The 24,179-nt window shown below is 34.9% G+C and overlaps 1 protein-coding gene across 5 annotated transcripts in view; it reads left to right on the top strand.

Moving 5' to 3' along the window:
• Window positions 1-24,179, top strand: part of Ehbp1 (EH domain binding protein 1) — a 270,123-nt gene that overhangs the window by 140,550 nt on the left and 105,394 nt on the right. For all 5 annotated transcript variants that reach the window (XM_048352600.1, XM_048352599.1, XM_048352602.1 and 2 more), the window contains one exon: window positions 1,667-1,853. In XM_048352600.1, coding sequence (XP_048208557.1) covers window positions 1,667-1,853 — 187 coding nt within the window. The remainder of the gene's footprint in view (window positions 1-1,666; window positions 1,854-24,179) is intronic.

Raw genomic sequence — 24,179 nt, forward strand, 5'->3', positions numbered from 1 at the left:
ATTATTTCACATTATATTACTTATTCAGTGGTGTTTTAATTAATCCTGCTCACAACTAACCAACTTTCAGTTTATCTCTCTATAATTTGTCTTCCTAGATGAAATTTCAATCCATAATGCCATTAAAATCAGTTTTGTCCAGTTTCTTTTCTTAATATAATTAAATATCCTAACTTTTCAATTATCAGCAAATTAATTGTGTAGCTAACATATTACTAAAGCATATGTTATGAAGATAAAATAATTACTGTGAAAATTTGAATATTTTCAAATATTCAAAGTCCTGAAACACATTATTCAAATTGTAGATGATCAGCCAAACATGGAAATTGATACTTCCTTAAATAATTTCCTCAGTATCAAGTACCATGTAAGTAAACAATCATGTGTTGCTTGACAACACATTGCTTTATTAGCCAATTATGTCATATGAGTTCCCTACCATATTCTAATACAAACCAAGAAAGCTACATCACTAATATGTCTTATGAGAGTGTCATATTACATGCAATCAACTGATGACTAAAAGTACCATTGTATCATGCATGTGTTTGAAATGCATTCATTATTCAGTAGAGAAATTATGTAAAGAAATAGCCTGATAATTTATCACAAGTGAGAAAATATGTGAATCTTCCAACTCATGAAATATAGGGAATCTGAAAATAGGACAAATTAGAAGAAGTTTACTTAGGTACACATCTTAGTAAAATTTCTCAAAACCAGAAATAAAGAGATATTAACAGCAACTAGAAATTTTTTAAAAGCCTTAAAATAGAACAACATGAGGTTGTCCATACATTAATATCTTAAAAGCACTGAAATAATATAACTTAAAACTAGAATTCTGGGGCTGGGGATATAGCCTAGTGGCAAGAGTGCCTGCCTCAGATACACGAGGCCCTAGGTTCGATTCCCCAGCACCACATATACAGAAAACGGCCAGAAGCGGCGCTGTGGCTCAAGTGGCAGAGTGCTAGCCTTGAGCGGGAAGAAGCCAGGGACAGTGCTCAGGCCCTGAGTCCAAGGCCCAGGACTGGCCAAAAAAAAAAACAAAAAAAAAACTAGAATTCTCTATCCAGCTAAACTACTATTTAAGTATAAGACAAATAATGACATTTTAAAACAAGTGGAGCACACAAAAAATTCAGTGTTGTAAATTGATATTTGCATATCTTGTTTTTCCATAGGGGTAGAGAATAAATAGGGTCACCTTTTTAAAACAAAATTGTTATTAATAAGTAGTTGTACAAAGGGGTTACAGTTCCACAAATCAGGTTATGAGTACAATCCTCCTTGGACAGTGTTACCACTTCCTTTGTTCTTCCCCTATTTTCCCTTTCCTACCTCTATCCACAAGTAACAGAGTTCATTTTTCACATAGTGTGCACATTTAATACAGTGACTGCATTTGCTCACCCTCACCCTTTTTAACATTACATTTTTGTAAAGCTCTGTATATGGTTGTTCAAACTGAGCATAACCATATATTTAAAATTATTTTAAATATTTTTAGAAGGTGACATTTTGTTTAAATATGGATCGAAATGGGCTAAGCTTTAGTTGTTTGGGCTTATTTGGGGGGAAATATCATTTTCAAGACATGTTTTATTTTAACTGAAACTATTTTTGAAAGGCACTTAACAATAATTGTTCTTGCATTTAGATCAAATCCTTTTTATGAACCTAAATCAACTTCTCCAAATAACTTGGTAAATACAGTTCAAGAAGTGGAAACTGAAAAGAGAGTGAAAAGAAAAGCACCAGCTCCACCAGTCCTTTCACCAAAGACAGGAGGAGTGAATGAGAGCACATTTGCTTCTGCAGGAAGAGATTTCTCTGCTTCACCTAAGGTAGGATTTTTTTTTAACTAAATAGACCATGCTCCTTTTCCTCCAGGCACATTAATCAAATTAATAAAAGTCATTCTTAGCTTTTTATTATCATAATCATGTAAAGTAAAATTCAAATGCAATCTAAAGTGTTACAATACTGAAAGGTATGTTCTCAAGACCGTAAATTTACAGCAATTATGATTGTATAGCTTGGAACCATTTATTTTTGTTTGATTGATTGATTGTTTGAAGATGCTAGGGACTGAACCCAAGTCTTTGTGGAGTCACACACCCAAGCCACAAGAATTATTTTTTAAATGCTGACTTGAAAGTGAAGGAAGAAATACATAATTATAGAATGGATGCTTAAAAGAAATGATAGTAGCTGGAAATGTGACTTAGTAGGAGAGTGCTTGTATAGCATGCAAGAAGCACTTGGTAAAATATGGAACCAACCCACATGCCCCTCAGGAGATGAGTAGATCAAGAAAATGTGGTACATATACACAATGGAATTGTATACCTCATCAGAAAGAATGATACTGCCCCATTCGTAAGGAAATAGAAGGACTTAGAAAAAAATCATACTAAGTGAAGTGAGCCAGATCCCAAAAAACATGGACTCTATGGCCTCCCCTCATAGGGAATAATTAGTACATTTCTAGGATAGACATAGCAGAAGGTCACAATAGCTATGCCCGTATGAACACACAAGCTAATGCTAAGTGAAATGGACTACATGTTACGGAAATAAGTGGTATATCATTGTTGGAGTTAATTCCAACATGCCTTATGAAACTGTACTTTTTTTTCCTCTCGTATTCCCTTCCTGTGGTTCTACCCTGGTTATCATTGTAACTGATCTTAATAACCCGGATAATATATATATATATGTATATGGAAACTAGGGAAGGGAAAGGGAATACCAAAATCAAGAAACAAAGGACAAAAAGGCTAACCATTGCAATAGCAATCCTTACAAAACCAGTTGGTATTAACCAACTGTACAACTCATGCAGTGGAGGAGGAACTGGGGAGGGGGGAGATGGGGGGAAAATGAAGGAGGAGGTAACAAGTTGGATAAGAAATATACTTCCCTTACATACGAAACTGTAACCCCTCTGTACATCACTTTGACAATGAAGAAGAAAAAAAATCATGCTGGTGTAATGCCCCTGTAGCACTACTTACAGATAATTAAAATCTAATTTTAATTTTAAAAAAAAGAAACCCTGGGTTTGATTCCTCAGTGCCATATAAACAGAAAAGGCCCGCAGTGGCACTCTGGTTCAAGTGGTAGAGTGCTAGCTTTGAGCACGGAGAAGCTCAGGGACAGAGCCTTGATTTTAAGCCCCAGGACCAGAAAAAGAAAAAGAAAGAAAGAAAGAAAGAAAAGAGAGAAATGAAATAAAGCATGAAGGACTACTTGTCCTAATACAGAGAATGAACAGAAATTATCTTTTGACAAGTGTAAAGATTAAGATTCAGTGCAGAGGCATTCTTTGAAGAATTTCAGTACTATTCCTTTGACTAGTTAGAATTAGACTTTCACTCTTTTAAGAAAATTTAATGCATAATAACTACATGTAAGGGTGAAACACCCTGTGGAACAGGATATGAAATAGTTTGATTGCAAATTGCATTGGTTTTGGCAAATTTTTTCCACATAAAAAACTTGACCATTTGTGTATTTTTATTGCTACTGTAAACTAGTTAATTTCTATGAATAGAGTAAAAATACGAGGGACTTGATCTCACAAGGATAGGAAAGGGATGACTAATTCTGGTCCCCATAAGAGCAAAAGTAAAGATAATTGGGTATTAGCTACAGTCAAACTATTTAGGTACCTTATCCAATTGATTGTAAATAGTAATACTAATACAGTTATCCTGTTTCACTAAATCTCTAGTCCTTTTCTAAAAAATTATTTTATTGTTATCATAATAGTGATGTACAGAGAGGTTAAAGTTACATAAGTCAGGCAATAATTACATTTCCTTTTGGACAATGTCACCCTTTCCCTCATTCTCTCCCAGCTTTCTCTGCCATCCCCATCCACAAGTTGTATAGTTCATTATCAACATAGTGTCTAGTGAGTACTCCTGCTGTGTTTGTGCACCTGCATTTGTCCCTCCATTTCTGTGTCCTCCCCCCATTGCCCTCCTGAAGACAGATAAATGTACAAACAAGACAAAAAAGGAAAGAAAAACAGCAATGAAAAAAAATCTTGTAAACATTTCCTGGAGGTCATTTCAATAAATATTTTATATGATCAGATACACCTAAGCATTGGTCCTTTGTGTTCCACTCCTAAGTGTATCCTCCTTTGGTCTCACTGTGTGTAAATACCTAGATAAAGTCCTGTATCATATCCTCATGTATTTTAGCTTTGGCTCTGTATATAAGAGAAAACATGCGTGGTTTTACTCTCTGAGCTTACCTCACTTAACATGATTTGTTCTATGATCATCCATTTCCTTACAAATGACATAATTTCATTCTAATGGCTGTATGAAATTCCATTGTGTATAAATACCACATTTCTTGGATCCATTCACCTATTGTAGGGCATCTGGGCTGTTTCTACAACTTAATATTGTGAATAGTGCAGCAACCAATATGGATGTACAAGTTTCTTTATAGTATCCTGGCTTGTGAATTCTGGGTAGATTCCCAGGACTGGTATGGCTGGGTTGTATGGAATATCTAGGTTCAGATTTTTGAGGAACCTCCAGACTGCTCTCTACTCCCCAGTCCATCCTTGTTTAGTCCACCAAGGGTTTCAAGCTGATCAAGACTTCCTCTAGCAGGAGAATGAAGAGGAATTTAACAGTACTTATTAGTGTCTGGTTACAACCTGTGATCCACAGATCAACCTGAGAAATACATGTTCACATAAAAATCGTAGTAAATGAATTGAAGAAAAAGAACTGGTATTGTAAGAGAGAATGATGATAGACACATTGAGAGATAATGAGGAGGCAGTAGTAGAAATTGTAGTGTAAAAGAATTTCAGGCAACATGTATAAAGGCCCTAAAAAAAGTTTGTCATGTTTGAAGAAGTAGATGTAGTGAGTTGGAAAAGAGTGATACTATACCTGATTGCAGAGAGAGACATGCCTAGTGCCAGTATTTTATGATATTAAACTTATGGGAATAACATGAAGTTAACGAGTGTGTGTGTGTGTGTGTGTGTGTGTGTGTGTGTGTGTGTGTGTAGATATACACACAATTTCTGTTGGGGAAAGTGGATCATGGTTTGTAATTTTATGTTTTAACAAATGAAGTGTCCTTGTTTTTATCTGAAGGACTCACTCATCAATTTGTATGTTAGACCTCTGGTATAATCAAAGGATTTAGTCCTGATTTGATCCCTCTACTTCTTGCATCAAGTTTGTGGTTTGGGTTTTTGTTTTTTACTTTGTTTTGTTTTTTGATTTTTACCAGTTAGCTTATACATTTACTGAAGGCAGCCCATCTTAGAAGTAAATAGCAAGTCTTACCTGGACTCCACATGTCCCTTCGTTTACTTCCTCATTCTTCTGCCTCATACTGGGAAAGTTGACTGTATTCATTTCTATTTCCTTCAGTCTACTAAAGTCTAATCTTCAGTCTAATCTCTATTTTTTGATACTTTTCTGTTAAGGTTGTCTTCATACTGCCAATTCCTAATGGCTTATGTAAGTCCTTAGAGGTCCCTTCAGCAATACTTATTGTCACTGTTGCTTTTTCCTTTTTAAACAGTTTTAGTAGAATTGTGTTAGCTACAAGATATAATTACATAGTTCAAAAATCAAAATAACCTGATATCCATGGAGAGTCTTGTTGCTACATCTGTTCCGTTCATCACATTTTACCTCTCTCTACCCTTGCTTCCTAATGACAACTTTCATTGATTTCTGTGTATTCCCTGAGTGGTTTTTAATGTAGATACAACAAATCCAAATACTTATTCTTTTTTGTCCCAAAGGTAACATTCTGTAAGCCCTGATCTGTATTTCTGTGTGGTTGTTTTCACTAAACATCTCCCACGAAAGTCTCTTCTTTAGTATATGAAGAACTTTCTAATTCTATTTACTTGTTGGATTTTTTAAACATATGGATTCTCACTGTGCTGGCCTTGAACTCACTGTCTTCCTACTAGAGCCTTCTAAGTGTTAGGATTACAGGTGTGCACACCTGGCATGTGTTTGATTTATTTTCACCTCAAGATTTTTCCTTCATCTGCTTTTCAGAATTTTAACTAGATTTTGGCATGGATTTCTTTTGTGTTGCCATATTTGATATTCACTCAACTTTATGAATATGTAGGTTATATATCTTTTGCCAAATTAGTGTTTTCAGTCATTATGTCTTCATGCATTTTTTTCAGTCATGATTTCTGTTTCATCTACTTCCATGGCTGTGGGGATACAAGATTAGTTCTTTTGTTTTGGTCTCACAGGTTCCTTAGGTTTGGTTTGGTTGCTTTTTCCCACAGGGAAATTTTATTTTCTCTGTTCATTTGGGCAATTTATAGTTTATATTCACTGATACTTTTCACTGTCTCCTACATTCTGTTACTGACATATCCATTGGTGTTTTTACCTGTGCTACCTGTATCTGTACTTTTTGCTGGATCTTTTTAATCATCTGTTTCAGGCATACTTATAAATACTCATTGAAGATTCATTTACTTAATTTTATTTTTAAATTTCATTTTTTAATGTATTATCTTTAGTTGTACAAAAGAGTAAGCATTTTATGAGTACTATGCATCTTGATCAGTGTTACCCTTTTGAACATTCCTACCCCTTTTAAAATTTTTATTTCTTTATTTTGTACCAGTACTGAGGCTTGAACTTCAGGCCTCATGTTCTTGCTTCAGCGTTTTCTACCTAGATTGGCACTCCACCACTTGAGCCATACCTGCTGTTCCAGATTTTTGCTGATTATTTAAAGATAAGAGTTTCAGGGTTTTGTCTGCTTGGGCAGGCTTTGAATGACGTTCAGATCTCAGCCTCCTGAATAGCTGGGATTATAGGCATGAGCCACTGGCACCAGGCCCATTGAAGCATTTTATGATAGTAAAATTGTTATTAGAAAATTATTTCTTCCCTTTTATTTTTATGTGATAGTTACTGGTTGTTTTTTTTTTTTTTTTTTTTTGGCCAGTCCTGGGCCTTGGACTCAGGGCCCGAGCACCGTCCCTGGCTTCTTCCGCTCAAGGCTAGCACTCTGCCACTTGAGCCACAGCGCCGCTTCTGGCCGTTTTCTGTATATGTGGTGCTGGGGAATCGAACCTAGGGCCTCGTGTATCCGAGGCAGGCACTCTTGCCACTAGGCTATATCCCCAGCCCACTGGTTTTCTTTTTGTCCTTCATTTGAAAATTTCCTGGCTCTTGTTATGATTAATGACTTCTCTTCACAGCTGGATATTTTTTAAATTGTGATTTGAGTCTTTTTAAGTGCTGTAGTTTTATTGAGGGCATGAGGGCTAACAGGAACTTGGGGTACCTGGAGCTAAGGCCTGGCATCTTCTCTGGGCAAACAGTGGCCCAGCAGATAGGTGAAGATAGGATTCGAGGTCTGCTTGCAAGTGTGACTCTCAGCTCCACCCCATCCAAAGTCTTTCAGCCCAGACATGATAGAGTAGCTGGGATTGTTGCCGGAGGACTTGCCTTCCTGCTCCCGGTGGCCCCCTGAAGGCCAATGCCTTTCCACATTTCTCATACTTAAGGCAGGACAGATGACAATCTTTCACAGCAAGGTCACCTGCTCAACAAAGTATACTTTGTCACAGGGCACTAGATCCTGGATGAACAGCCCAGCTAGGCTGGAACTAGTGCCTAGGACTGGTTTTGAGATTCTTATTTGAGTTTGGGTGTTTGTTGTTTGTTTGTTTTTGTTATTTTGGTAGACTAGAGTTTGTACTGATGGGCTGATACTTGCTATGGCAAAACACCTGTGCCATGCCCCAAGCCTTAGACTCTAGATCTTACCTGAAACTTTTGTTTTCACTGTTTTGATTTGGTTTCTTAGACACAGTTAGGTCAGGCAGGTTTGGAGTACTGCTTCATTACTGACTTATAGACATGTAAGCCCAGGTTTCTCACTTGGCATCCACTAATACCTGAGGCTGAGGGTAGGGTTTTCATCTTTGCTAGGCAGGTATGAAAGTTCTTGCTCCCCAACAGGCTGCCTCTATACCTCAGCTGAGACATATGGGGATTTTGACTATTGCTGCTTTTATGGTCTCTACTGCTATTATAGCAATGTTTTGACCTCATCACCACTAGGTGGTAGTGAAAGTCCTGAATTTCTTCTAGTGGTCTTATACTACCTTAGTAAGGAGGGGTGAATGTTGCCTTTCTACTGCCAGGTGAAGGTAGAAGTCCACTCCTGCTGGCAGTCTCTCCACTGAAAATCTACCCAGTGGATTTTCATTACCACATAGCCAGAATGGCTCCTCACTATCCTTTATTATTTGATTGAGACATAGTTTTTTTTATATACTTTTATCATGACTCTTTCAAAGATAATATGAACATGTGTCAAAGACCTTAAAATTATATTAGGATCAATTAATTGTCCAAAGGGATTTCATTTTGGTATTTACATGCTTGCATATAATGTACTTTGATGAAAATTACTTTGCTTATATTACTTTCTTAGCATTCTTCTCTGCCCTGTTTTTTTCTTTTAGACAGATTTTTCAAAGACTTTTTAAACTTCTCTCACCCCTAGTCTTGGGGGTTAAACCCATAGCATGCTTGGCAAGACCTCTACCACTTCAGCCACCCCAGCCCCAGCCCTGAACTTTTTTTTACTGGTAAAAGGAAGATTGCCACAGTCCATTTAAAGGAGAGTCTAAAGAGCAGCAACACTTAAATATATATCAGAAAAATTGGAATAAATTTATGAATTAATGTAAAATTGACCTTTAGATGGTGCTTTTGGAAGGTAGAGGAATAGCTTTCTACCAGATCACATTTACTTGCCTGTTTATACAGATACATTTTTGCACTGTTCCTGAAACTTAACTTGAATCTCTGTAACAGTATGTTCCTGACAAAAAGTTTTTGTCTCCAGAGAATTAGATAGTATTTGTAAATACCTCTTCTTGTCACATTGAAGGAAAAACAATGTTGTTGCAGCTAATGAGAATTGGCCAGGGATGCTACTAAACATCCTATAAAGCCCATCACCCATAAGATAATCATCCCACTCCAATGTCAAAAGTGCTAATATTGAGAAGCCTCGTTATACTGAATTGTAAGTTAACTCAAGCAAAGACAATAATATTAAGAAGTTACCAACATTTTCTTTATCTGCAGAGAATAAGAATTTTCCTTTTATTGTGATACCAATTATGGATACCTGGGGTAAATCCCATTTGGTTATGGTGAATCATCATTTTAATGTATAGTTAAGTTACTTTGCTAATTTTTTTACATCTAAGTTCATGAGTAGTATTAGTATAGAGATTTATTTTTCTGTAATTTCTTTTTTTGTGATTTTGGAATACTGTATTAGGATTTTTCATAAAAGACAGAACCAATAGAAAAGGTAGGTACATAGATAGGTAGTATGTGGGTAGGTGGGTGGGTAGGTGGATGAGTAGATGGATCCAACATCAGAGACAAACTGAAAGACCTTGGAATGTTGGTAGCTTGACTAAGTCCACATCTAAAAGCTTGCAACTGATGGTATAATTCTCCATCAAAGGCTTGGGAACTTGGGGAACTCTTGTAGCCCAAAAGCCAAAGTGTCGAGGTCTGATCAAGGGCAAGAGAAGCATGTGTCCCAGTGCTGAGAGAAAACGGTTTCCTTCTATCTGAGCTACCAGCAGATTTGGTGCCTGCCTGCAGTGAGGACAGATCTTCCTTGCTCAGTCTTCCAACTTACCTGACGATCTCCTCGAAAACCATCTACACACGGTAGAGTGTTAGACTTGAGCAAAAAGAAGCCAGGGACAGTGCTCAGGCCCTGAGTCCAAGCCCCAGGACTGGCCAAAAAAAAAAAAAAAAAGAAAGAAAGAAAAGAAAACCATCCACACAGATAAACCTAAAAGTAATGTTTCTAAAATAAATGTTCTAGATAACAATAATAATAATAATTACTATTATTAATTAATAATAATTTGAACAAAATTTCTTAAAGATTTGGGAGAATTAATCAACAAAATCATGTAGGCTTGAAGCTTTCTTGGAGTAATTTTTTTCAGCTACAAGCTACCCTTCTATAATAGATACCGAGCTATGAGGTAATCTCTTTCACTTCCTGCTCCTCCTCCTCCTCCTGATCCTTCTCTTCATCTTCCTCCCCACCCCCACTGGCCTCTCTTTTAGTACAAGGGGGATAAAACCTAGAGCCTAAAGCATGCTAAGCAGGCATTCTATGACTAAACTACACCTTCAATCCCATTTGTTTCTTCCTGAGAGCTTAGGTAGTTTATGAGTTTCTAGGAAATTTTCTCATTCATCCCATTTGTGAAATGTACTGACATAAAGTCATTCATAATTTTCTTAATTATCTTTTTTCTATCTATGGAAACTACATGGATAGTACATCTGTTATTTCTGATACCAGTAATTTGGTTTGGTGTTTTTGTTGTTATTGCTGTTTTGTTTTGCCATCCTGGGCCATACTAGGGCCTTAATTATTCTAGGCTACCACTCTACTTTACTCTCCAATCCTGATATTAGTGAGTTGTGTGTTATCTCTTGGATATTCTCCTCCTGACCAGTCCAGCTAGAAGCCTATCAGATTGATCTCAAGACCTGTTAGTGTCATTGGTTTTTCTAGTCTTTGTATTTCTGCTTCACTGACTTCTCTAATATTTGTCCCCCCCCCCCCCTTAATCTCTGTTTATTTGTTTTGTTTTTGTTGCCAGTCCTGGGGCATGTACTCAGGGCTTGAGCACTATCCCTGGCTTCTTTTTGCTTAAGACTAGCACTCTGCTTCTTGAGCCACAGCACCACTTCCGGCTTTTTTCTATATATGTGGTGCTGAGGAATGGAACCCAGGGCTTCATGTATAGGAGGCGAGCACTTTACCACTAGGCCATGTTCCCAGCCCCCCCGCCATCTTAATTTGTTAAAATACAGGCAAAAGTAATTAATTTCTGGTGAATGAATGGATGAATGAATAAGTACTGCAAAAGCATTAAAGATTATGGACTTTTATACTTTTCTGAGTTAGAGTTTAAGTGCTATGTTTATCTTGTAAGTAATGTTTTAGCTCTATAGCTCATGAAATGTTGTTTTTTAATTTTTATCTACGTCAGAATACTTACTCATTTTTTAACTTTTTTCCAACACTCTTAAGAGAAAAGAACATAATATTATTTTTATTATTATAAGGATACAAAGTTTTTTAACGTTTTAAGTCATAAGATTTCACTGCAAATATTTAGCAGTTTGAAGAATGTATTTTCTTCTCAGTTTCTAATTTAGTTAGAGAATATATTTCTTTTAAATCTATTAAGTATTTTTTATAACTTGGAATATGATTGTCTTAGTAAGTTGCATGTACACTTGAAAATTTGTTTATTCTTTTGTGAGCAGGAATTTATTTTGTTCACCTGATACATCATTGATATATCCTAATGTTCTGTGATAGTGCCTCGTGCTTAATAGTGCTTTAATACATTTTTGCTGTGTGTGTTCACATGTGCTCTAAAGTAAATATTTAGCTCAGAAGAATTGAACTCAGTGCTGTGGATATAAATCACATTTTTACTAAGAGTTTGCTGAAAGACTTGTAAAAGTGGAAACTGAGTGTAAGTTTTATACCTAAGCAGAATTGTTTCTCCAAGTACTGAGAGGAAAATTTTGTTTGGGATCTGAAGGTTGAAAATATAAACAGTCAAAAAGAAACTATGACTTACTGTCTAACTGCTTCATGATCACCTGGGGCCTACCTCTTTCCTACTGAGTGAGAATTTTCAAGTGTGGGGCCAAAAATCTGTATTTTATCCAAGTACCACTCCAAAATTATCTCCCTACTCCAATTCATTCTGATTGCTGACATATTTGGAAAATACTAACTTAGAAGTGAACTATTTGTCCAGTGGAATGAAATGGAAGAAACTGATTTAACCGTATCCTATACTGAATAATGAGTAATAATGTTTTATACTTATAACTAAATATACATATTTAGTACCATAGTAACTACTATACTAATAGGATTGAACTAATTAATGTTAGTGTACATTAATCCCACTGAGTTTGACTTTAAAGAGTCCTCTCTAAAAAGTAGCTTAGAAAGCTGTTTGCTTGCCAATCTTTGTCCATATAAACCATGAAACTATTTTTTTCTTTTTGAATCCTAATTAAACTTACATATCTCAACCTAAGGATTTGAAAGTTAATGAGGGTTGGAATGATTTTAAATGAACTGGGGTCTTTTCATTCAGAATCTAGAACAAATTATTAGAACAGCAAGAAACTCAGCATATTGCCAATTCTTATATGCAGTGAATGTTCAGCAAATTTTTGATGAGTGAATACTGCATATTGTTTGGGTTTGGTGGCGTTGGTAAGATAAGCACAATAACTGGAGTTCTGCCCAGTTTTATCATCTCTGTCCTTAAAAACAACAGGTTTTAAGGTAAAGGTAAAATGTCAAAATCCTCTAAAGATATTAACTGGGAATGCAGAATTTAGATGAGTTAAAAGCATATTACCTTATTCTTAATTGCTGCTCAGTATATTTTAATTGAGCAAATCAGTTTAAATTATCCTTTGTTGTTTTACAAATGATAAAACAAAAACTCAGGTTTTGTGAGGCCTGAGTTCGATCTCTAGCATCCTTTCAGCATTTTCGCTCAGAAAAAGAACAGAAATAAAAGAATTCCCCCAAAATGAAGGAGGAGGTAACAAGTTGAATAAGAACTGTACTCACAGCCTATGTATGAAACTGTAACCCCTCTGTACATCACTTTGACAATAAAGAAATAAAGAAAGAATTTCCCCCAAAAAATGAAATATGTATGATATTAAGTAATATCACATAGCTTTCTAAATTATAGGAATAAAAATAGAATTCAGGTCTTGGTTCTAGTACAGTGTTGTATCCAAATAAAATTTCTGTTCTGAGACAACTGAAGAGGGAATTTTTTTTTCAAAATTTTAGATTATGACTAAGATACTTGACGGAGATCACAAGTGAATTGTGTAGTCTACCTAGAATCACAATGCTAAGATCACAGATCATGACTGTTGATAATTAGAGCAATTTTTTAAAATCTCTGGGTCCCTCAGAATGTTCATCTATAAGGTAAGGATAATAGTGCTTAACTCGTTAGAATGCATACTAAGAAAAGTTCTGAAAATCCTAAGTGCTATTCTACTATTAATGTTATTTTTCTTGCTATTCTAATCATTTGTTCTAGATTCTGACTGAAAAGGCCTCAGTTCACTTAAAATAATTCTAACCCTCCTTAGTAACTTCCAAAATATTGGGGTGAGTTATGTAGGCTTAATAAGGATTCAAAAATAAAAATAGTTTCATGGTTCTTGCCATTGACGAATTTGTTTTGTCTGCAGAGTGCTCTTAGATATCTTATATACGTATTACGGAAGATAGGTAACATTTAAAAGCTTTGAAGGAAAATTTCATAACAGAAGATTCACAACTTACAGGGGACTTAGCTTATAATTTTTTTAACTTCATGATGATATCAAAGTTTCATGCATTCAGTAGAAACCATACTTCAAATTTTAAATTTTGATCCTTTTTAGGCTACCAATATGAACCATTGAGTGAGCCACAACTCCTAGTTATCCCTCTGATCACAAGGGTAGACAACCAATAATTCTATGATGTACTGTACTACTGGGTTATGTGGTTGGTTGCATTTATCCCACAGTGTTGGAGATCAATCCCAGAACCTTGGACAAGCACTCCTACCAAATTTGGGTGCCACTGGCTATGACTAATGCCCAGTGACACTCAGCTTTTCCAATACTTTTAAAGACTTCTTTGAAAATATTTGTGATGATATTAGGAATTTTTTAATTATATAATGAAATGTGCCAACACTTGAAAGATCTATATAATTAAAGGAATCTGTTTTCCAAGTGACCAGTTTTATACATTATCACAGTGTTTCAAAAGAAAGATAGACTAATGCATTTTAATATCACTGAGTTTAAAAGGTTCATAGATGTAGTTTCAAATCACACCACAAGAAACCTTTAAGGAAATACTTCTGTTGAGTTTTGGTGTACTAAACAAATACCATTGTCTGAAAAGTTCCTTTTTAAACTGTATTTTTGTGTGTTAGATTTTATTCACTATTTCAGCCAAACTACCACATCAAAGAAGGGTGAAAATAGGAACAAATCTAGGAGTCTGGCTCTTTTCTATCAAATCAGATAGTAAAGAGATTTATAAAACATAAAGCAATTTCTCTTCTCTCACTATTTGGGGGGATGTGACTGATTTTATAGAAATATGTCACTTATATAACATGTAAAATTTATTACTGTTTTTAAATGCACTGATTACAAAACCTTTAGGTTTTAATTTTGGATGTAGTAAATATCAGTAGGTAGATCCAAAAGTACATATGTTCTTTGGAGTATTCATAAATAATTTTTAAGATCATTAAATGTCCTAAATAAAACTGTTGATGCCTAGAATTGTTACTCTCTTAAATCTGTTTTTATCCTTGTTTCTGATAGTAGTGCTAAACTTTATTTTTTCTTCCTTGTGCCAGTAGTAGGGTTTGAACTTAAGGCCTTGAGCTCTTGCTTAGCTTTTACATCACTAACAGTTGCTACTCTACCACTTTAGTTACACCTCCACTTCTAGCTTTCTTTGCTAGTTAATTGGCAATAAAAGTCCCTTGGATTTGTCTGCCAGGGCTGGCTTCAAGCCACAGTCCTCACTGCAATCCTCAGATCTCAGCCTCCTGAGTAACTAGGATTATAGGCATGAGCCTGTGCTGTACATAATATTCAATCCATTTGTACCCTTAGTCTTGTCCTTTTTTTATCTTTTGGTACCTTAGAAATAATTCACATTAAGCCAGACATTCATTTGCAGACACAAAGTTTAGATTTTTTATATATGGCAGGCTTTGATGGTGATCAATTCACCTTTTACATAACACTTGTTAGGAATTTGCTGACCTCACCTCCTACTCTGTTTATCACCTCATTATGCTGTGTCTCAGTAGTTGTCTATGAATTCTTTCAGTATTGAGAACCATTTCTTTCTTATGTTTGCATCTGTGACACCTTTCCTAGGAGGAATAAAATTAGCTTTTGAAGATTTGAAGATAACTTACTAAGGTCTGTGTAAAAAGATAGTATTATTGATTTTTAAAATTATAAGAATTAACCAGACATTGGTGGCTCACCCCTGTAATCCTAGCTACTCAGGAGGCTGAGATCTGAGAATCATGGTTCAAAGCCAGCCTGGGGAAGAAAATCTGTGAGACTCTCATCTCCAATTGACCCCAGACAACCAGAAGTGGAGCTGTGGTTCAAAGTGATAGACTTGAGCTGAAGAACTTATGGACAATGCCCAGGCCTAGAGTTCATGCCCCATGACTGACCAAAAAAAAAAAGTATATATATATATGACTGCTGCATACTAAATCTAATGAATCACAGCTTGCAAAAAGTACAATATTATTAACCCCCTGGAAGTTTGCATATTATACTGTGATAATTTATATTGTTTTTGTTTGTTTGTTTTCTGGTTCTGGTTGTGGCTTGAAATTAGGGCCTGGGCACTGTCCCTGAACAATTTTGCTCAAGGCTTGAGCTCTACCACTTTGAGCCACAGCTCTAATTTTTTTGAGTGGTAATTGGAGATAAGACTTTCATGGGGACTTTTCTGCCTGGGCAGAACTGCTATCCTTAGATCTCAGCCTCTTGAGTAGCTATGGTTACAGGCATGAGCCACCTGTGCCCAGCCATTTGTCTTTTTAAAGCAATTGGTAGATACCACGTAACTTAAACATATGCATGTTTAATACTAATAAAATAAAACATTTGCATACTATACAAATATACCCAACTCTTAAAATGTTACAGCAATCACAAAAATAATTTGACTGTTTATGCGTTGTTTATTGTCTCTAAAATGTAGATTAGTAAGTCATAGGATTATCATGTCTTTCTTTCATTTTGTGTTATTTAAAACAGTGACTTCCAATATGGGATGTGTGACCCCAAGGAGTGCTCAAGACAGTGAGTTGGGATAGATACAATATTCAACTTTTTATCTTCATACTTTAATCTAAAATTAAGGCAGAAATTAAACTTTACTAATATTTATTATGCTGCTTAAGATAGATCATGAGGGTCATTTGCCTTTTTAATGGATGGAAAGTTTCCTGTGAAAAGAGTGAAAGTTTCAGATTTAGAGGTGACAACTTATTTGTATATTGTGTTTTTTTAAGGAAAGATGAGAGATAAGAGAGGAGGCTTTGCATCTGTGTCTTTTAGACAGTGGTCAATGTTCTTTGATTCCACACTGAAACTCATAAGTAGCATTTGTTTCAGAGTTGAATCTAAAATATATTGATTTTCCCCAAAACTTTCTTGTATTAAACATAAACTTAAGATAAATCTCACATTTCTATTGGGTTTTAATTTATGTAAATACCTAAACTTCTGCTTACACTGGCCAGAACTATAGCAGGTATGACTTACCTACGAGGTCAGTTATAAAAGTGAATATAATAGCAAACTTTGCCTACTTCCTTAGAAGAAGCAGATATGAAAATGCATGTTTGGCTCACCTGCCTGTAGCAATGGCTGCAGAAATATTTCCATCATATTATTTTGTTACTAAAATTAATCTGTGTCACCTATAAAAAAAAACTGTCTTCTCTACAGATTAAGAACCTAAAACAGAATGTTCTAGCTTGACTTAAAATGCTAGCAAAAAGACAGTATTGGTTCTTTTGTAACCTCTCTTAACTGACATCAAGGAATAGAAATTTTCTAGCTGAGTCTCAACCAGAACAAAAAGAATACCTTACTTGAGTGAACAAAACCAATAATATATATTTTGTATTTTTATTTATATATCGTTGTGATGTACCCTTTCAACTATGATTAAATATTCAAACTAGGTATGAAAACCTGTTAGCTGGGTTTGGCGGTGCATTTCCCTATGATCCTAGCTATTCAGGAAGTCAAGATCAGGAAGATTATGACTCAAAGCTAGCCATGGCAAAAAGTCAGTGAGACACTTCCTCACTCCAGCTCAACAAATCAGCCAAGTATGATGGTTGCATACCTGTAATCTTGCTACTTGAGGACGCATAGGTAAGAAAGTTATAGTCTCTGGCTTAACCAAGTCAGAAGGACTGGAGGTGTAACTAACTCAAATGGCAGAAAGCCCCTAAACTGCCAAAAAAAATATTTTTTTAAGTAAACTTCAGAACTTTACCTTCAAGGAAGTGGAACTGTGGCTCAAGTGTTAAAAGAACCCTGATGTTGAGCGGAAAAGCTCAGGGACTGCGTCCAGGCCCTGCATTCACTCTCACTATGGGCGCACGTGCATGTACACGCACATGCACGCGCACGCACACACACACACACAAATTCATCAGAATTCAACCTTCAAATTATTAAACCAAGATTTCAAAGATTGTTAAACCTATTTCATGCAGTTCCTTTTTATGAGTAAAAAAAGGTATCTCATTATAAAAAATAATTTGTTAATATCATCTTTACCTTTCATTTGAGGTGTGTGGTTTATTATATACAGTTATACAGATGTAATAAATAGATAAATATATATATATCTATTATGATGTATTTTTCCTTTTTTCCCCCCAATACAAGCATGCAACAAAAAGTTGGAGACAGTTTAAATACTCCTGTGGCAATGTATACTGTATACTTTAAATTTTTCCACAAACTTTGTATCCACATATTCATTGTAATGGTAGCCAAATCTGAGCATGACCTAGGTAGGTATTAACCACATTGTTTAAAAATGCTTAAAATAAAGTGTTTGAAAATAAATTGTTTGAATTTCTTTTTTAAGGTTTCTCCTGTTAACATCTGACATGCTCAGCAATTTTGACTACTTGGGCATAATCAACATTTTCAGTTATAAACATTCCATCCATTTAATGGTTATGGTTCCTTCAAGAATCATATAGAATCTCAATTTTAGCTCTTTTAACAATTTTTTTTCTCAGCCCACAGATATAATTTGAACCACGATCCAATTAGAATCCATGATTAAATAAATATACTTAAACATTTAACATTAAAGTGATGTATAACATCATTTGAAATGTGAAACACTGTATTATTCTAAATATGTTGTTCATCTACTTTTTAAATAATCTCCACTGATTGATATCAAGTGGGAAAAATATAAATGAGAACCCAGAAAAACTAAGTTTATATATTCATAGTATATTTGATTTCTGTTCTCAACTGATAAAAAGACTAGTGGATGGGTCAATGTGTTACCTAGTGGGAGGAGTAACCTATTTGTTTTATATTGGTAAGAAATACTCTTTGTGGCTAAACACAAAGCCTCAAGCTGTACACTTTCTAGTTAGAAGGGAAGAGAGTCTGGATGCTGTCCTACTTCAAATGGCAAGCGATGTCTACATTCGCTACTCTGGAAACTCACCAGCTGTACTTCCATATTGACACTTTACCCTGATCACACCTTCCCATTTGTTTTTGGCTACATCTATTGTGATAAGAACAACAAGAAAATATTTATCTCTTAGGATCACTTGATAGATTTTCCAAGACCAATAACTACACAATTTATTCATTTTATAAGCAATTTGTACATTTACAACTCAAAAAACCTAATATTATCTTCAGTTATAATCAAGTATAATAAAGATCAGCCAAATGATCTTTTAAAGGCTCTTCCTGCTGACAAATCTGTAAGAATGATAAATTATTATATCTTATGTTATTGTTTTGCTATTTTTTTTGCTGAAGACAATAAAAATCATTGGAGTTATTCAATAGTTGTAAATGTTTAAATTAGAGACCACAAAAAAGTGACTGCTGCTCAATGTGTTGAATCCCCCAAAATGTGGTTAACGCCCACTCAGGGCATGTTTAGACTTGGTTGGTAATTATAATTGAGCTGTAAAATATTTTGACAGTTTCCAACTGTTGTGTACTTGTTAGTCATTTGGTGGCAAATGCAATTTGGTGAAGGTTTTTGGTTGGGGCATATTTAATTAAGACTGTTTCAATCCAGTAGTACTTCACAGTAACCATTAATACAAAGTTTTGGGCCTATGAACTACTTTTTTATTTTACTCAAGGCAGGGAAAAATGTTTATATTTTAAAGCATAGAAGTCTAAGTAAAGTTTGCCATGGTTTTTGCTTCTATTTTTTTCACTACAAGCTTTTACTTGTTGTGTAGTAAAATACAACCACTCAACACTTAAATTTGTAGCCTGAACATTGTGTTTGACTTTCCTAGATAAATAAACTAAGTAGCAAAGAAATCAAAGTTGCATATGATAATTACAGGACTGAAAAAGAAGTGGAATAAATTTTATGACATGTTTTTATCTACTTTTACAACAGTAAGCTAATTTGGGCAATATGGTAATTCCAGAGAGTGTCATACCTTTCAAGTCAACACAGTTTGTATAGATAGAAGAGTGTAGCTGAAACTCCTTTGTTAAACACACAGCTAATAAGTAAATGATTATTTGTGTAATTGTAGAGGCAAGTAATGGGAAAAGCTAATATCATCAACATACCCAAGGACAAGACAGTGAAAATGTGAAATGGAAGTCACTTGCAAAACTTAGCATTTAAAGGGTGTGTCTCAGTAGGAATCTTCATTTTATTCTTTCTACCTTGATAATGTAAATTTTGACCATGAAACATCAGTATATATGTGGATTCTTAGGAAAGAAAATAGGAATTCTGGGAAATCAGTTCACTATTCAATCTTTGTAAGTTTTTTTTTTCAAATATATGTGACTTGTAAAGAAAAATATTAAATGTTATACTGGACTACCATACTGTATCAATGTAGGCTTTATTTTTAAATGTATTATATCCCCAAAGGATTAATGTTTGGAGATTCATTAGATGAGTCCTATTTATTTGCTGTTAAAAGTCCATATATCCATGAATTAAAGGACTGAAATGGCATCAGGGAGAGAACGGAAATAAACTTCTAGTTATTACTTCAAACTAAAGAACTGAGGTAGTTAAAAATCCATGTTATAGAAATGATTATAATATCACTGTTGTAATTACTTTCAACATGCCATGTGAAACCCGTAGCTTCTATTGTTGATGATCCTCTTGTAGCCCCTTCCTGTGGTTGTCCCCATGCTATCACTGGTATTTCATCTGAGTACACTGGAAACTGTATATACTGGTATTAGAACTAGGGAAGTGAAAGGGATTATCAAAATCGAGATACAAAGGATAAAAAGACAAATGACTCCAAAAGCAATACTTGCAAAACCATTTGGTATAAACCAACTGAACAACTCATGGGGGAGAGGGAACGGGGAAGGGGAAGGAAAGAATTAGGGAGGAGGTAACAAACAGTACAAGAAATGTACCCAAGGCCTAACGTATGGAACTGTAACCTCTCTGTACACCACATTGACAATGAATAAGAAAAAAATATAAACAATAAAATAAAATAAAAATATGAGTCAGCACTTGGGAGGTTAAGACAAGAGGAGTGTAAGCTCAAGGCCAGTCTTGGTTATATAGCAAGAGCTATCTCAAAAAAGAAAACAAAAATTATAATGTAAGTTGGTTCCATGACTATATGCATTTGTGTTATTCACCTAATATATACCATAACAGAATGAATTATTTTTTAAGCTATACTTAAGTAATTCATCTCTTTAAAAATCTGGAAACAAATTTTAAATTGAAAAGATATAATAAAATCTGTTATGTTTATAATTAAGTGTAATTGAATTTGGTTTAGCCTTGTCCAATAAAGACTAAAATTTGTAGGAAAAAAAGATAAAATTGTCTAAGTGTTTTTGTAGATTACCTTGATACCTAATTGTATTATATTGAGTGACTAATATATGTTAAATGTTTTTCTTAGCAATATCTAAAAATATACCTACCCCACAATTAACACTTTTAAGTTAGTGTAAATTTTATTAGCATTTTATGTGGTCTTTTAAAATTTTTATAGGTATTAACACTTACTAAGAGATTCCTAAATCCTCTATTTGCTATATCGAGACCTTACCTTATATTCAAATTGTGAATTCATACTTTATTAAATGAATTTTTAGGGTGCCAGTGGCTCATTCCTGTAATCCTAGCTACTGAGGAGGCTGAGATCTGAGGTTCGTGGTTTGAAGCCAGACTGGGCAAGAAAGTCTGTGAGATGCTTTTCTCTAATAAACTACTCAGAAAAAGCTGAACGTGGCATTCTGGCTCAAGTGGTAGTGCACTAGCCTTGAGCAAAAGAAGCTCAGGGACAGTGAGTGCCCAGGCGTTGAGTTCAAGCCCTACAACTAGCAAAATAATAAAATCAAATAAAATGAAATTTTAAGCTACAAGTTATATTTTAAATATAACACCAAGAGAATAGTAGTTATATAATAAAATTGTTATGTAAGACTGAATATCACTTAATATTACTAATTTATATATTAGTAATGTGGGTAACACATATATATTTAATAATATTTAGTTTTATAAAATATAGTTTTTCTATAATTGTTAAATAGTGCCTTTTTACATTGGCTTTAGTTTTTATTTATTCAGCAGGAAAAGCCTGCTATTTTTTGTTTCTAGCCTGGAAACAAAAAGGATCTCATTCAGAAGTGCAAATACATACACTTCTGTAATCATTAAATATACAACCAAGCAAGCATCACACAACAGTTAAATACTATTCAAGAAATAATTTTGGTTCTAATAACTTAGAACCTTAATTCACACATTCATCAAATGTATTTTCTTTTTGAACAGTGTTACCCTCTCCCTCATTTTCTCCCACTTTTTCCCCTCCTGACCTCTCTCCTTCCCCCCAAGTTGTAAAGTTCATTTCCAACATAGTGTCTAGTGAGTATCATTGCTCAATTGGTTCGCCCTTTGTCCCACTGTTCCTGTGATTCCCCTTTCCCTCCCCAAATCAGATAAACTTATCAATAAAACAAAGGATACAGAAATCAAATACAGTGATAAAAGGAAATAAATCAAAAGTGAAATCATTTTTTTTTAACTTTCTAGGGCTGGGAATAGGGCCTAATGGTAGAGTGCTTGCCTCCAATACATGAAGCCCTGGGTTCAATTCCCCAGCACAACATATTTATAGAAAAAGCCATAAGTGTCACTGTGGCTCAAGTGGTACAGTACTAGCCTTGAGCAAAAAAGAAGCCAGGGACAATGCTCAGGCCCTGAGTCCAAGCCCCAGGACTGGCAAAAAAAGAATTTAAAAAAAAAAAACAAAAAAACTTTCTAATCCAAAAGAAGCAAGATACAACCAACGAAAAGATTACAAATTGACTAGGTGACAATTAAAATGACTGAAAGTAAAAGAAAATAGTAAGGAAGGTACATTTCTAGAAAACAAATGTACCTATAGTTCACATGAATGGAATGAAGTAAGGTTCCAAGATACTTTCTCTTTATCATTTGACTAATATTTCATTTTATGATATATCTCCTTAATTGTATATTGTTTTTTAAGAAAAATATTAAGTCAAATCCAGATCTTAGTGACTCAGACCAAACATGCTCTTAACCCTAAGACTGTATTCTTTCCTTATGCTACCTATTTTTCCGTATGTTCCTCATGGGGCAGTTTATATAGAATTAAGTTGTACCAAATTTACAGAACTGAATTTATTTTTATTTGATTAGAATAAAAATCAGCCACAAAAAGCAACTACAGTGTTAAACCATATATGATTTTAAAGTGAATACCTCTTTTAAAATGCCAGCAGTCTGGAGGCTGCCCTGCCAGCCTGAACCATATTCTAAGAAGGAGGGTGAGGAGGATCTACTTGCTGATCTTCTTTCCTGTATTTTGGATCAATATTTGCTAGCTTACACAAAATAAAAGTTGAAAAGGATTGAAAGACGACTAGAATATCTTTTCTGGCAAAATTGCCAAATAAATGACAAAAATAGAATGGAAATTTCCCTCGTTAGGTTACTTACCTTCCATCTGCAAATTGATTGAATGTCCTCTCCTCCCCTCCCTCCTTTCTCCCTGCACTTACCTCTCTTCCCCTCCTCTCTCCTTTTCTGTAACAAGTGACCAGAGAGTAGCCAAGACTATTCTTAGATCACCTAGCAAGATACATGGCACTATGTCCCTTATACTTTGATTTCTAGTGTGTTTTGTTTAGTTACTTTTTAACAGTGTCTGTATTTTAATCACTGAATTTGAAACTTAACTACTATCTCTATAAAAGTTGTCATCTTTGATTTGTACCTACAGTGTTAAATGTTACAGAAATAATTACTGTAAGGTTGTTGGTCTAAATGAAGCATCTTTTCTTTTGTTTTGCTGCTTGAGTTGGAATCTTACTGTGCTGCTCAGGTTGGTTTTAAATTCTGAGTTGAAGGTAACTTTGTTCCTTAGCCTTCCCAAGTGCTAGACCTATGGACATGCATTAGCACTCCTAGCTTCAGTGGGGCATTTATATAACCCAAATACTCTGATATAAAATAGACTTTTGCATATCTTACTTGTTTTATAAACAGGTAATCAATCATATACTAGTATTTGTATTTCTAGTGAAGTCATTACTACAGAATATTTAATATCATTATTGACTACATAAAATGTTGTGGATGTTAATATACCCTGAAAAAATCCTTTTTATTTCCATGTCTTTGCAACCTCTCAACTTTTCATTATAACATAGCAAGGAGACTCTTTTTTTTTTTTTTTTTTTTTTTTTTTTGCCAGTCCTGGGCCTTGGACTCAGGGCCTGAGCACTGTCTCTGGCTTCTTTCTGCCACTTGAGCCACAGTGCCACTTCTGGCCGTTTTCTATATATGTGGTGCTGGGGAATCGATCCTGGGTCTTCATGTATACAAGTCAAGTTCTCTTGCCACTAGGCCATATTCCCAGCCCCCGCAAGGAGACTCTTGATTGCTTTAGTTTATAGTCTAGAATTCAAACTTGAGCCAGCAGTCTTTTCTCATTGTACAATACTCTCTGGTTTGTTAATTTGTTCTTTTAAAACTTTGGCTGTTCATTCAACAGACAAGGGCCTCATATCTAAAGTATGCTTAGAGCACAAAAAGTTAAGTCCCCCCCAAAACAAATCCTCAAAGAAATAGTCACCCCATTAATAAGTGGGCTAAAGATTTAAAGAGAGACTTCTCTGAAAAAGAAATGAAAGTGGTCAGTAGACACATGAAGAAATGTT

Source organism: Perognathus longimembris, chromosome 8 (genome assembly GCF_023159225.1).
Source record: "Perognathus longimembris pacificus isolate PPM17 chromosome 8, ASM2315922v1, whole genome shotgun sequence".
NCBI lineage: Eukaryota > Metazoa > Chordata > Mammalia > Rodentia > Heteromyidae > Perognathus > Perognathus longimembris.